This window comes from Indicator indicator, chromosome 18 (genome assembly GCF_027791375.1).
Source record: "Indicator indicator isolate 239-I01 chromosome 18, UM_Iind_1.1, whole genome shotgun sequence".
In the NCBI taxonomy this organism is placed as follows: Eukaryota; Metazoa; Chordata; class Aves; order Piciformes; family Indicatoridae; genus Indicator; species Indicator indicator.
The window spans coordinates 2,844,076-2,858,082 of record NC_072027.1 but is presented as its reverse complement, the minus strand read 5'-3'; the positions used below and the strand labels follow the sequence as shown (position 1 = coordinate 2,858,082).

The 14,007-nt window shown below is 43.3% G+C and overlaps 1 protein-coding gene across 1 annotated transcript in view; it reads left to right on the top strand.

Annotated features, from left to right (window-relative positions):
- ADAMTS2 (ADAM metallopeptidase with thrombospondin type 1 motif 2) overlaps positions 1 to 14,007 on the top strand; it is a 185,604-nt gene that overhangs the window by 124,072 nt on the left and 47,525 nt on the right. Inside the window, exon 4 of the mRNA XM_054389354.1 lies at positions 3,338 to 3,540. Within this exon, the coding sequence (XP_054245329.1) occupies positions 3,338 to 3,540 (203 nt within the window). The remainder of the gene's footprint in view (positions 1 to 3,337; positions 3,541 to 14,007) is intronic.

Sequence of the window (14,007 nt, the reverse complement as noted above, 5' to 3'; positions counted from 1 at the left end):
GATGTTACTGTGCAAAGTGTCTTGGTGACCAGAGGGAAGGCAACATGGCAAATGTGAAGGAGGAGGAGTTTGGTGTCTTAGTTCTTTTTCATGAGCTTTTCTAGCATATTGCTAGCAGTCCAGTGATACAACAAAGTGATTGATGCTAGCTAAGGAAAGCTGAGGTGCCAAAACATGACAGATTTCTCATTTACTTTAGATGCAGCTTTGGTTTACTCCCTCTGCAGAAAGATATGGATATTAATTTGATTTGAATGTAGCTGTCATTTAGGAGCAAGTACAATATGGGTATAGCACAGCATGGGCCAACAAATGCAACAGTTCCCCATCCAAGAGCCTGAGAGGCAAAACAGCGCTGGAGGGGGAGTCCGTGTGGTGTGTGGTCAGGCAGGGTGTGGAGGCATCCCTGACTATTCCATGAAAGCTTCCTGGGAAAGGACACTGTGGGAATCAAAAATCTTACAGCTACTGTTGTAAATGTTTTGAGCTGTGCTGCTGGGTTTGGAATGTTTCCAGTGCCAGCTGGAGCTGGTGTGGCTTGCTCTCTGCTGGGAAGCACGTTGGGTTGGTGCCTCAGAGGTACCAGTGCCCACTGGGCATTTTGTCTTGAGAGAGTGACACTCAAGAAGTGAAGGTGAATGAGGATGTGGGGAATTTTTATGCTCCAAACAAAATTTAAAGTAGTTGGTTGGCATCCACTGGCAGCACAATGACTCCTGGGGAACCTCCTGATAACTTTTCTCAGGAGTCAGCAGGACTGTGAGGGCTGTGGTGTGACAGTGATGAAGTGAGGATCAGAGAAGGAGGACAGGCAGTTTTCACTGCAGGATGGTAGGGATCACATTTTGCCTCTGGCTGATTTACTCACAGCAGGAATAAAGATACCGCACTAGGAGTTGGTTTGACTTTGACACATAGTAGAAAGAAATGAAAGCACAAAAGCTGTAGATACTTTTTGACAGCCAACCTTCCGCCAAAGTATTAGCACCCCCAGCAGCAGAGCTGGCCATCTGCAGCTGCAGGGCTGGGCTCAGGCTCGTCCCCCCACCCAGCACCACTGTTCTGCAGTAGCAGGTCTGGTAGCTGTGGCCTTGCTCCTGGTTGCTGTAGTGTTTTGTGAGCAGCAGAGAGAGGACACAACCTGCAGCCCCTGCAGCCAAGATGTACTTTTCTAGAGAACTTCAAAGATTATAGTCAAACTTTACAGTAACTGTGATTTGCCTTGTAGGTCATGAGTGTGTGATTACCCCAGGATCCCATGGGAAATCCCCTGAGACTGCTATGATATCTGTGTAATTACTTCTGGGTGCTAGCTGGGATTAACACTTGAAGCTTTCCCAGTGGTGCAAACCACTGGAGGGAGGTAGGGCTGAAGCTGGCTGCTTGGCAGGCTTTGAGCCCTGATAAAGAGCTCTCTCCATCACTGCAAGGCCAGACCCCTTCTCCCTCTATGGTCAGCCTGGGAGTGACAGCTGGGCTCTGCGTGAAGAGTGAATTTTCATGCTGGATCATCTGATTCTCACCAGATTAATTTTAAAAACTTGTGGCCCCAGGAGCAGAAGCTGCTGGGAGCCTTGAGGCTGACAATGACAGCACGATAGTTGTGCTTATTAGCCACAAAAAATGTTGCCATCCCAGGAGAAGGACATTTTGTCTCTGTGCATTTGTAAGGACCACTGCATGGGGCCTTCTGTCTGTCCAATGAGTGAGGGAAGCTCTGCTACTGCAGTGTGGTGGTCTGCAGCTGGAAGTCTCATGACAAGCATGTCCTTGGAACTTGGTGGAGAAATGGCAAAGAGCTGTCCAAACAAATGTGTCTTTTGAGGGCTGTTCTTTGACTGGAGGTTTCTTTTAGGAGGCTCAGAGCATGTCACCACTTTGTGCACTGCACACATAGAGCACGGCCTGGAACACAGGACATTGAGGGACACTGCAGTGGGGCCAGGTCTGCATCCCTCCTGGCAGCTAGAGGCTGTAGAAGTTAGTATGTTGTTGTCACCATTGTGGGAAGCTGTGGGGGGCTCTGCTCAGGCTGCACATTGCCCAGGACCTGCTGAGATGGCAGCTCGAAGCAGCACTCTTAAGGCACTGACACTTTTGTAATGAGCACAGTGACCTGGTGACTCATTCATCCATTCCCAAAGCAACCAGTTTTGATGTGAAAACTTCAATAAATGAAGATGGAGAATCCACTTCTGTAACATTTCCAAGAGTTGTTTCTTATTTCTGCTTTGAAGCTGATGGCTTTAGCGTCCTTCTTTTGCTTCCTATTGTGTTTCTGGGGACCAAGCACTGAGAGCCTTTATTCAATCCACGGCGCTCTCATCGCCTTTCTTCGCCTCTCTGAGCAAGTCTTTGCCTGACATTCTCTGAAATCACGAGGTTCTCGCTGGGGCTTCCAGTACTCTTGTAATGCAAATGCTAATCATGATATTAACGCTGGTCATTGTTATTCTATAGGGTGAAATGTCAAGAGTTCTTATTTTCATGTTAGTTCTTGGTAGGTAGGTGCCACATTACCCGTGTCCCAGCCTGTCAGAGAACGTGCTTTGCATATCACAAGGGCTATTAGACATCATTGGTAATAATGTTGGCTGCTGTTGTGTGCCTGATGGGTTGGGTTTTGACATACAGTGATGCAAAGTGATGTGGTAAATTGGAAATGAAGGATGAAAAGCTGCTAAAGAAAAATTGTGAGCGTAGCCATAAATGAATTAATTTCATATCTAAACTGTGTTTCTGGGCTGTAACAGTAAGGAGGATCCCTGTCACTACTGTTGAAGTGCATGTCCGTGTCTAGGAAAGGAGCTAATGTGTTGAAGTGGGAGGGACTGGTTTGTTACTAACCTGCCTGGGTAGGAAAAAAGAGAGCTGAATTAGCAACTACTCTGCTTTGAAATGGGATTCTGTGGGCAGTAGGATCAGATTTAGAAGTGTGGTGTCTGTCTTTAATTGTTCTGAAATGGGTATCCTTGGTAGCATAAGAGCTCCGAGTGGCATATTTTTATTACAAGCACTTTTCAGCAACAAGTGTTTTACTGCAAGCAGCTCATTCTTCTCATCAAGGCATGGGTATGGCTTGCTCTCCTACTGGCCTTGTACGCATTACACAACACTGCTTTGTAGAAGGTATCACTTTTTATTTGCAAAGTAAAACCCCTTTGGGTCAGATTTTTCTCCCTCTTAGGTGTTTTTTAGTTGACGTTAAATGAAACTAGTAACTGGTTTAGGACACACAGAACACAGCAATCATTGCTATTTTGAATTTATGGAAGCTTAGCTGAGACCTGAGCCTGAGATTCTTTGGCTGAGGACTTGTTTCTGTGTTTGGTTTCAGCAGCTAACCTCACTCACCTGGATGGTCTGGACAGCGTCTTGAGCTCCATTGAAGAGGGTGTGCAGAGGTCAAGGCAGCGCTCCCGCAGGCACGCCGCGGAGGATGACTACAACATCGAAGTGCTTCTGGGGGTTGATGACTCGGTGGTTCAGTTCCATGGGAAAGAACACGTTCAGAAGTACCTGCTGACCTTGATGAACATTGTGAGTACCACCCTGTGGGAAGGCACTGAAGGGAGGGTGAATGGAGGTTGGTTTAGCCATTTGTGTAAGGCATAAGAGAGTTTTTTCGCGGCAGGAGATAAAATAACTGTAGGGGGAAAATCCAGGCCACTAGTAGAAAAGCAGAAAGGGGAAAAGCAGAAAAGAAGAAAAAAGGGCTAAGGAGGAAGCTGACTGCAGGACTCTTAAAATGTTTGAAGTCCTGCTTATGTGCTTTGGTGGATGGGGGCACAGGGTCAGGGTCAGGTTCATGGAAGTCATTACATTTCAGTTGTATGTTCCCTTATCCTAAGCTCCCTGCTGAAAAATGGTTTGGTGAACTGTCTTCAAATAAGATTCTCCTAGAAACTTCGATTGGCTTAAACATTTCTAAAACTACTCAGTTAAATTCTTTGATTCCTCAGCAACCACTTTAGATCCCAGGCCACCTACCTACTCCTTGTTCACTTGAGTGAAATGTTATGCAGCATATCACTGAACTTCCTTAAGCTGATTTAGCATTTATTCCATGACTGACATCTTTAGGTTTCCTTAGTTAAATATTTAATCTTCAGAACTATGATCTGTGCAACAGACTGTGTGGTGTGGTCATGATGAAAGGACACACTAGAGAATATTATATCTGGAAAAAAAACGTTTTTTTTTCTCCCTGGTAAATATCAGCACAGCAGCCCTAGTGTACACTGGTGGGTAAGCAAGGACTCTATTATGTGGGAAAAGAATCAAGTTCTGAAAATTCATCTCTCTTATAGATCAAAATCAAAATATATTTTATTCTTCTGGCCAAAAATTGGCTGTGAGTCATAGCCCCCTTCATAGATAACTCATTTTGGGGGGTGACTTTCTTCCTTCTCATTCTTACCTGGAACAGGAGTTTCTCCTGAATAAAACACGTTTCTGTAACAATTATAGGGGCAGTGATGCGTGCTCTTAGTGAAGTATTGTTGAGTAAGAAATTGCAGGCCTGCTCTGGTTTTGACATGACATATGCAGTCATGGCAAGAGGATGAGCATCTGTAGGTGACTTTTTTGGCATTATGTATTAGATGTGTGGACAGAAATCCAGGCTATTAGGTACATTTGCCTGGGAAGTATTTTTCCCAAGATATATTTTTTTAAATCATGAGTCTTGTGGTTTTCTTTCTTTTTTATATTCTTTTAATAATGTGTAGAAAGTCACTGGTTTTCACTTTCAATGAGAGAGAGAGAGTATGATTTAAGAAAATCCTTTGTGTGATATTAATTCAGTTACACTGATTTGGTCCCTTTGGTGTGAGGGACTTTTTAGGATGGCAGGTAGTGATAGGACTAGAGCAGATGGAGCAAAACTAGAAGTGGGTAGATTCAGGTTGGATGTTAGGAAGAAATTCTTCACCATGAGGGTGGTGAGATCCTGGAACAGGTTGCCCAGGGAGGTGGCAGAAGCCTCATCCCTGGAAGTTTTTAAGGGCAGGCTGGATGTGGCTCTGAGCAACCTGATCGAGCGTGAGGTGTCCCTGCCCATGGCAGGGGGCTTGGAACTAGATGATCCTTGAGGTCCCTTCCAGCCCTGACCATTCTATGATTCTATGACTTTTTATAACAGTCTTGTAAATAGTTAAAAACCTACTCTAACATTAGAGTTGTAGGGTGCTTAGTGTTTGCTCTGAGGCTGTAAATACATATATTCTACAGAAAGGACATAGTCAATTTCATTTATTCGTGTGGTCCGTTTCCTCTGAGGCTTAAAACAAAGTCTACAGTGAAACAGATGGTTTTATACATCTCTAAATTAACAAGCCAAACAGGCCAAACCAGGAATGTGGCAAGCGGGCTGAAATAGATGAAACAGGACTCCTTACTTATCATGTCACTTAAACCTATTTTTAAAAAAATAAAATATACAGTAATGGTAAAGAAGCCCTAAATGCTGCAGCTGTGGAATATACTTTTTCCTAATTTTAGCAAACCATCCAACACACAAATTGTAAGAAATTACAACTCTCAAGCATCCTGTCTCTGCAAGCGGTTGAGAAAGTGCAGCCTGTGTAACTGAACCCACAGGGCTGTAGCAGCTCTTGGCAGAGGCAGTATTAGTTCTGTTGGGAGATCTGAGGTAGGAACGTGTTTTTTGGGGACTGAGGATTTGTCCCTTTCCTGTGTCCAAAGAGGAGGAACTGTTTGAAATCCACAGGGCCTCTCAAGGAGGCTCTGGATAGTCTGTGGCAGTCATCAATGTTGTCCTGTTCTTTCCTTCTTCAGAACTCAGCTGTTTTCTAGAGTCTGTATTTTAGCAGAGGGATGGGTGATGGTAACCAGTTCTGCTTCCAGCTATCCAAGTGTTGCTCCAATACAGAGAGGCAAGAGAGGTTTGTTACTGCAGAACTTCTCATCCCTTTGGCAGTCTTAACTCCAGCTGGCAGCTCCTCCAGCTCTTGCCCTCATTACTAGATAGATGCAAGGTATACTTCTGTGAAGAACATTGCTGTGGTCTCATTTGCTGAAATTCACACAGTGATGCTCCCAATGTCTTCTCTTCTACTTTCTTCAATAGTTGGTTGGGTTCGTTAGTTGGCCTTGGGGTCTCTAGCTGTTACAGGTCACATGGATGCAGTGGGTTTCTAATGAGATGTGTAGGTCTGAGGGTAGCTAGAAAAAAGGGGCAGCTACAATAGGTTCTGTCTTAAATCTGGTGGAAGATCTTCCCATAACCATCAGATTGTGTGTACCCTGCTGGTTTTATGGATGTAATCAATTAGCTTTGTACAGTAACAAGGCAGTAAGCATATAATCAGTTAGCTTCTTGCAGTAATGAGATAGTAAGGATAAAATCAAAGAATGCACAGTAAGAGAATCAAATACTAGTGGAGTCTTCACTGGAGATAAGAGGTGATCAAACAGCTGAATTTCTGTTGTTCCAGAAATGAAATAAATCCCAGGTGAATCCTCCCTTCTCCTGGAGACATGATGTCACTTTCCAGAAGCAGTTCCCAGTATGGCTGCTTCTCTCCTCTTTGCTTGATTTCACAGTGTGGTGGTGTGAGCAGTTGTCCTCAGTTAACTTTTCCCAGGGATGTTGGGTGGAACCCTACCACCAACCCAATCCAAACAATCTATTTTTTTTTTCAAGCCCAGCACAATGACACGCTCAGTAAATCTGTTTTGTGCTGCTTAAGTGATGTGTTACAGTCCACACCTAAAAGCCATAAAGTGAGAAAGCACAGGGCTCTGGGGTCCTGGCTATCTTGCATAGCTGTTTGGAAATGAAGTCACTCCCCAAGGGATGGTGACAGATGCCAGAGGATTTTTAACACTCAGGGCTGCAGCCGTGCATCGCCTGCCTGTACACCAGCCGGTCACCGCGGGAGCTCCGCTTCTTGCCACCCCTTTTTCATCCTCCAGTCGTTTCCTCATATAAAAACCTTGGTTTCTCTTGACATCCTCTCTTTTCTCTGCTCAGCAGCATGGAGACCTTCAGTCCATCTTTGGAAATTATGCCATTGTTTTCACTTCAGAGCCCCTCGGCCATCGCTCGCTCGCACCATTTCCTGTCGGATGTCATGCTGGTTTTTTTCCTGGGAAGGAGATTAGCTTGCACAGTCCTCTGCATTTCCAAGCATGAGCCCACACATTGCACAAGTTGTATTTATAGCACGCAGGAGCATTGCAACAGAAGGGAGAGATTTGGCCTGTATCTTGCAGCTCTGTATTTACTCAAGAACGTGGAAGGTGATTTAATTTCAGCAAGAAGGTGGCTAAAATTCCTGGGGAATTGATCTGCTCAGACAAGTGTTTGGAAATAATAGAAAGAGAATTATCCTGTTCCCTGGGAAACAAAAAGATTTCACTGCAGGACACTTAGGGAGGAGGAACAGGGTGCTGAATGGGAGTTATTGAGCTAAAGTGGGTATTGGTTGTAGTCATCCCCAGGGCTGAAGTTCTCTGCTCATTTAATAACCCTCTTTAAAATAGTTTTCAGCATTGTGCAGCCTGCTGTGGAAGAGCAGCTGACCTCAGCCTCACCAGTGCATTTACCTTGCAGTACTGATTAGGGTGACTATTTCAACCTCTGCAATCCTGTGTTTAGGGTCACATCCAGGATGGTTATCTTCAAAATAGTCTTACTGAAGAGGCAGAGGTGCAGTATGTGAGCTCACAATAGTCTGGCCATTCCAGATAGCAAAGTCCTTCCTCTTTCTGGACTTCAAGTCTTCAGGTTTCATACCCCTCCTCAAACTGTGTTGTGTTGTTTTGTTTTGTTTTTCCCTCACTGAGGCCCCTGTTTTAACTTTTTCTTGTATGCTTTGTCTTTATTCCTCCACAATATTCCTCAGTTCCTCAACTATCCCATTTTCTAATGCTGGCAGTTGTCATCCTTGTGTGTTTTCTGGAAGAATTATGTCTAAAAGTATGTAATTTTTAAAAATAATTTGGCAGTTTTCAGGGGCAAAACTGTTTAATTTCCTTTCCATGCCTTTAAAAGTTGTGATATTGCAATATTTAAGGTTTAGTCTCTATTACATCCATTTAATAGATACAGCACCAAAATGTTTGTGATGCTAAACCCCATCTCCTTGAAGTAGATAGCTGCCTAATTGCCATTATTTCAAAGAGAGATAGACCTTAAATAGGATTTATGCCTCACTCTGAGCTAGATTTATCTGGATAGTTAGACATTCACCTGTTTTTGAAACCAGTAAAAATCAGTTCTAAAAATTAGCCCCTGGGTTTATGTCTCTCCCAGTCTTTAGGTGAAACTTCAGCTCCAGAACAAACACATTAAACAACTTTTCATTTGAATAATTGGAATCCATGGGAGCTATGCAGCTGGGGGTTTTGGAAAGTCCCAGAAGTCTTTCACCTGCATCTTTCAATAGTACACATGTCTTTGAAATTGTGGCCCTGAGGCACTTTTGAATATGTTATTCATCCTCTTTAATAGGATGTACATGATACTGCTGTTATAGATGAGATCTCTGCTTTCCTATCTCTGGCTGATGAGGGATGAAGATTTGCAGGTACAGAACAGCAAGTCCCTAATGAGAGGAAAGGGCAGAAATGCCATCGGTTTCTAGCTGGCAATTGGATGAAACCCTGAAAGCCTGGCTAATTCAGGCTGTTAAAAAGAAAGTGATGATTGAATTCTTTGAAATAATGGTGCACCCTGTTTGCAGGATCGTGCTTTTAAAACTATAAAGCCTGGGGAAGAATATTTCAGTAATATAGATTTGACTGGATTTTAAAAAATGGAATAACTTATAAACAGCACTAGTCATTATTTCAAATCAGTTTATTTTATCAGAATGTACACTTCAGATCTGAACTAACTCTTAAGAAGTTTCACAGCTAACAAGTGCAAGTCCAGCTCTATTCATCTGAGGAGCTTCAGGTGCCAATAGCCAAATTCTATTTTGTTTGAAAATAAATGTGAGTTAACTCCAGGTTTAGACCAATAGCTGTGTCTAGTGAGAAGAACAGTTTCTGATGAGGTCTCAGGGCATTGTATTTGTCCATTATCTTGACTACCACATGACAGTGGAAGCTGTATTCAGGATTGGGCATTCAGGAGCTCCTGCAGGAGGTGCCCTCTCTCAACTCTTACAGGCTTTATTCGTGTCCACAGGGGTACTATTGCCAGTGCCAATTAGGTGAGCATTGCTCATTGTTATTAACTGGAATGTTCCTTGCTGCCCTCTTGAACATAGCAGAGGGAACCACATAGAGTTTGGTACCATCCTTGAAGCAGAGGCTGCTTACTACTGAAAGATTTTTTTTTTTCCTTTCCTCCAAATGCCAACATGAACTTTAGCTGTCAAGGTTGCAGCTAGGGACTTTGGAGTTGTGACAGTGTGGTTTGTCTGATGCATCATGAATAATACCAGTTTTCAAATCTTAGATGCTTTTCTTGACACTTAGATTTGCATTCAATGCATTGACACCACACCCTGTCCACTGGAGTAAGAGAAAAAGTGAATCTCCTTAATTATTTTACCATACTGTAGTTGATTTTATTAAAGTGATCTTGAGACAGTAATTCAGAATGCTGAGTCTTTTGGTGCAAAGGTAATTTACAGTGTTTAAAGAACCTTCTCAGAGCAGTGGTTTGTGGGCAAGAATAAGGTGTTCCAAGAGCCTGAGGGAGGAACTAGGAAAAATAAATTGGCCATGAAGTCAGAAAACAAAGTCTCTAACCTTTCTGTAGCCAATGTTACAGTCAAAGATGAGATAGAGACCCATAACATGAAGCTACCTAGGGCCTTGCCAGCACATCTGCTCTGGGGAATGTTTTCATTTTGATCAGAAGCAGCTAACTTGGACCTGGTAACATTGATTGCCTGTTACACCAGGGAAGGTGAATCAGGACTGGGACTTGAATTTGCATACAAAATGCCAGATTCTTATCTCCACTTTGCAATGTCCATTGCCAAGCCCTTCCAACCCTGCCTGTTGCTGGTGGGTTTGAGCAGAGCAATAGATGTTTTCCAAATCTGAGATCACAGTTTGACCTTTAAGCTTCATGTGTGCTGTGTGCTTTCGTTATTCTTTTCTTCTTCTGATGCTCAGCAAAGATTTCAGAAAAAAAAGAGTTCCTCTCTGAGGAAATGAGGAAATGCCTTGTAAGGACTAGAAAGAGAGACTGGGAGCCCTGGATTTTGCATGATGACTTTCTGTGTGACCACCGTTTATTCACTCGAGGAACTGATGTAATGTTATTCCTGTGGGATTAAGATGAAGCCTTGGGAATGTTGGGAATGTTAGAAATGTTAGTTTGAGATCTTCAAAAGCATAATGGAGGTGATGAAAATTGAAGAGGATAGTGGTGTTTGAAGTGGGAACACAGAGAAATAAAGGGAGAGGGGAACACTTTGGGAAGGGTCAGATTACAAGAGTTTGTGCTCAATATCCACCATGACATTTCTGGTTCCTATTCTGTAATTCAAACCAGTCATTTCTTACAGAAATAGACAATCACTGGATGCCCACCAGGCACCAAAGCTTTGCTGCAGATAATTATGGTCTGATGAATGAGCTGCATCTCAGGCTGGCCTTAAACAATGGCTTGCCAGGAGCTCTGCCATCCCATAGGGAAGGGGCTGATGCTGTCCAGCTCCTCTTCTGTCAGTCTGGCACACATCCATACATGGTCCCCTCTCTGCCTGAGAGCACGTAGCCACCAGTGATTTCTGCCACAGTAGTTAAGTAAGGATGTTGGGTGATCAGAGGGCAGTCTAATTGGCTTGGACGGATCAGCAGTTTGTGGTGGCTGGAAAGCCAGATGTGTAAACTGCATCTTGTATCCTGCCTTCTCCAAACGCTTAGATACGCCCTCTGATGGCTGCTGTAGCTGGCTCGGAGTTGCTTGGGGCTGATGGTAGGCAGAGATTGAAACTCTGAGATGTCCATCAGGGGGATGTGTGCCCAGGGAGCCCGGGGAGGCGGTGCTCACCCAGCCGTGCGGTGCACCGCGTGGAGCCGCAGAGGGGGCACCTCGGGAGGAGCTCAGCTGTTCAAGGGTCAGTGGGATGGAGCCCTGGTGTGATCAAGTGGGCTGGCTTTTGCATAGCTGATGCTAACAGACTTTGCAAGGCTGGGAACTCCTTCAGACTGCATGAGTTTGCCAATGACTTGCCAAAATATGCAGAATATCCTTCCCTAAAAATCCTGCCAGCTCTATCGGCAGGTAACCTGCTCTGCACCAGCACTAGCAAAACTGCAGACTCTTTATGAATATTTGTTACAGAAGTTTTCAAAGTTCCCTTTTAGTCCTGGGCCCTACTTTGCTCAATAATAGAAACCTTTACAGTGCTTCTTTTACAAAGCAGAGTGCATCTCACACATGCTCAGCTTGACTTTAGTTGGCTTCTTTTTTTTTACTGTATTTTATGTACTTACTGTGCTGACTTGAAACACACTCAGGACAGAATAATTATCAGATAAGCAGAAAGGAACAGAAGAAAAAATTAAATAAAGTCTTTGTTTTTCTTACATTGCACCAATCTGTGCCAGCCTGATTTCTAAAGAGAAACTTTAAATAGAAATCCATGCTTTGCTTTGATGGAAGTATCCCAGAAAAATAAACCCAAGTTATCCCAAAATAGTGTGTGAACTACAGTAACTTGCTGAAAGTCTCTTTACTGTATTTCACCATGCTTTGAATTCCTTGAGATTTACCCAGCCTTCTTCATCACCCTCTATAAATGCTGAATCACTGTAGGACATCTAACAAGGTTTCATGCATTCACTGCCTTCAGTTCAGGAGCTGTGATTTTTAGGATGGTCTCTGTGTAGTTTCTTTTCATAGCAGCAACGTAATTTTAGGCTTACTGATCTAAGAACAACAGGAGATGGATTCTGATTTTGTTAGGGTTGATATAAACCAGGATGTCCTGCTGGAAAAGTACTAGGCAACCATTTTCCCATTTGTGTGTCTTTATTACACAGACATCTGAACACATACCTCCATTGTATGATTATCTCTGCTTTGAAACAAATGTTTCAGCAGTTGTAGTGGATGAGAGGCTGGAGCTTTCCAATTGCACAGGCTGGTCGATCATTTTGTGCCCTATGCAATGAACTGCATTAACTTAACTCTGCTCTGCTGTTGAAATAACAGGTGGAAATGTGGGGACTCTGAGCTAGGGACTGTGGAGGCCCTTTTGGTGTGTGCACTTTTCATGAATCACAGAATCAATAAGGTTGGAAAAGACCTCAAGGATCATCAAGTCCAACCTGTCACCCAAGACCTCACGACTACTAAACCATGTCACCAAGTGCCACATCCAATCCCCTCTTGAACACCTCCAGGGATGGTGACTCCACCACCTCCCTGGGCAGCATAGTCCAATGTCTAACAACTCTCTCCGTGAAGAACTTTCTCCTCACCTCGAGCCTAAACTTCCCCTGGCAGAGCTTGAGACTCTGTCCTCTTGTTCTGGTGCTGGTTGCCTGGGAGAAGAGACCAACCCCCTCCTGGCTACAACCTCCCTTCAGGTAGTTGTAGACAGAACCTTTGAGAACACAACATTCAGTCTCCTAGATCTCCTATCTTTGATAACCTCCTGAAACAAATAGGTACAATTTAGGCCATCCTGGGAAAAAAAAAAAGGAAAAGAAAAGCATCTATTTCAGCATATTGTCTATGTGGAGTGAAGCCACCATTTAGTTTAGATAAAGCTACAGAGGGTTCAATTCAGCTGCTGTGTGAAGAGGACTTGGACTCATCCTTATTAATAAAACCAAGCCCTAGAGCTTTGAGTTGCCTCAGTGTCTTGCAGAAAATCCAGTATCCCTAGAAAACCTAGCAGCTTTTTACACTGCTGGTGCTTTTCTGCTCATTCACAGTTTGTTTGTTAGATGTCATTTGCATGAACAGTCAAACAGTGTCTCAGTTCTGTTCTGTCAAGATTTTGAAGCCAAGTTTCATTTTAAGTTTCATTTTGGCACCAGCAGAGAGAGGGTTGTTCCCTTACTCCACTATTGTTAAGAGAGGCTTAGGTTAAATTCTGGAAGCTAATGGAGAGCAGTGTGCAGCAATTTGGATTATGTTTCATGAACTAATTAAATGCTTGTTTACATGCTGTGTTTACTGCCCTCTATACACAGGAGTTTGTCAGTATTTATTTCATTTATAGGTAATTTACAGCTTATTTCAGCTTGGTTCGTGTGCTCTCTGTACAAGGAATGAGGCACATGCAAGGGTCTTGACAACATGCAAGGGTCTTTTTCCTGGGTGAAAGGGTTTTTGTAAAGCTAAATGCATGTTGGTGTTTTACTTCTTTATGGTCAGTAATGGTCCTCAAAATAAAAGTTAAAGATTTCTTTTTTTTAATACAGAAATATAAAGTCAGTCTTCTAAACTCCTGTTCTGACTTGGAAATAAGTGGTCTGGTTTCCAGAGGTACTGTGTGTAAAGCAAATCTGAAGAGATCACCTCATTCTACACTGCTATGAAAATCATGGCCCCTGAAGCCAGTCATAGCCATGGGCTCCTCAGCCACCATCCTGCAGTCAAGGATATAAACCAGTCAGCAGTGCTGACCCTGGAGCCAGGCATCCCACAGCATGTTCCTCAGGTGCCTGGGCAGATGCAGGGTGTGAGTCTGCTCCTGCAGCTGTGCTTCAGCCACGTTGTCTCCTAAGAACAGCTCAGGAAGCTGAGGACCTCTGAAAACTCAGATATTTACCAGGCATAAAATTAGACTTTTATATCCAAAAATACTGATAAAATTAATTAGAATTCACTTTAAAATGTCAGTGGGGATTGCTTAACAAAGCCTGCACTGATGTATTTAGTTTTAATGATTTTTACAGAGATAAAAGATGGGCCATTAAAACTAGGGCTGACTGAAGAAACAGGATGTTATTTACTATGTTTCTAATGAAAGGTTTTTCTGAAAGTTACTTATTAGCTTGTAGTAATGAATCCCTTTTGTAGGAATAAATTGAATTTTAGGTCCAGCCAGCAAAGCA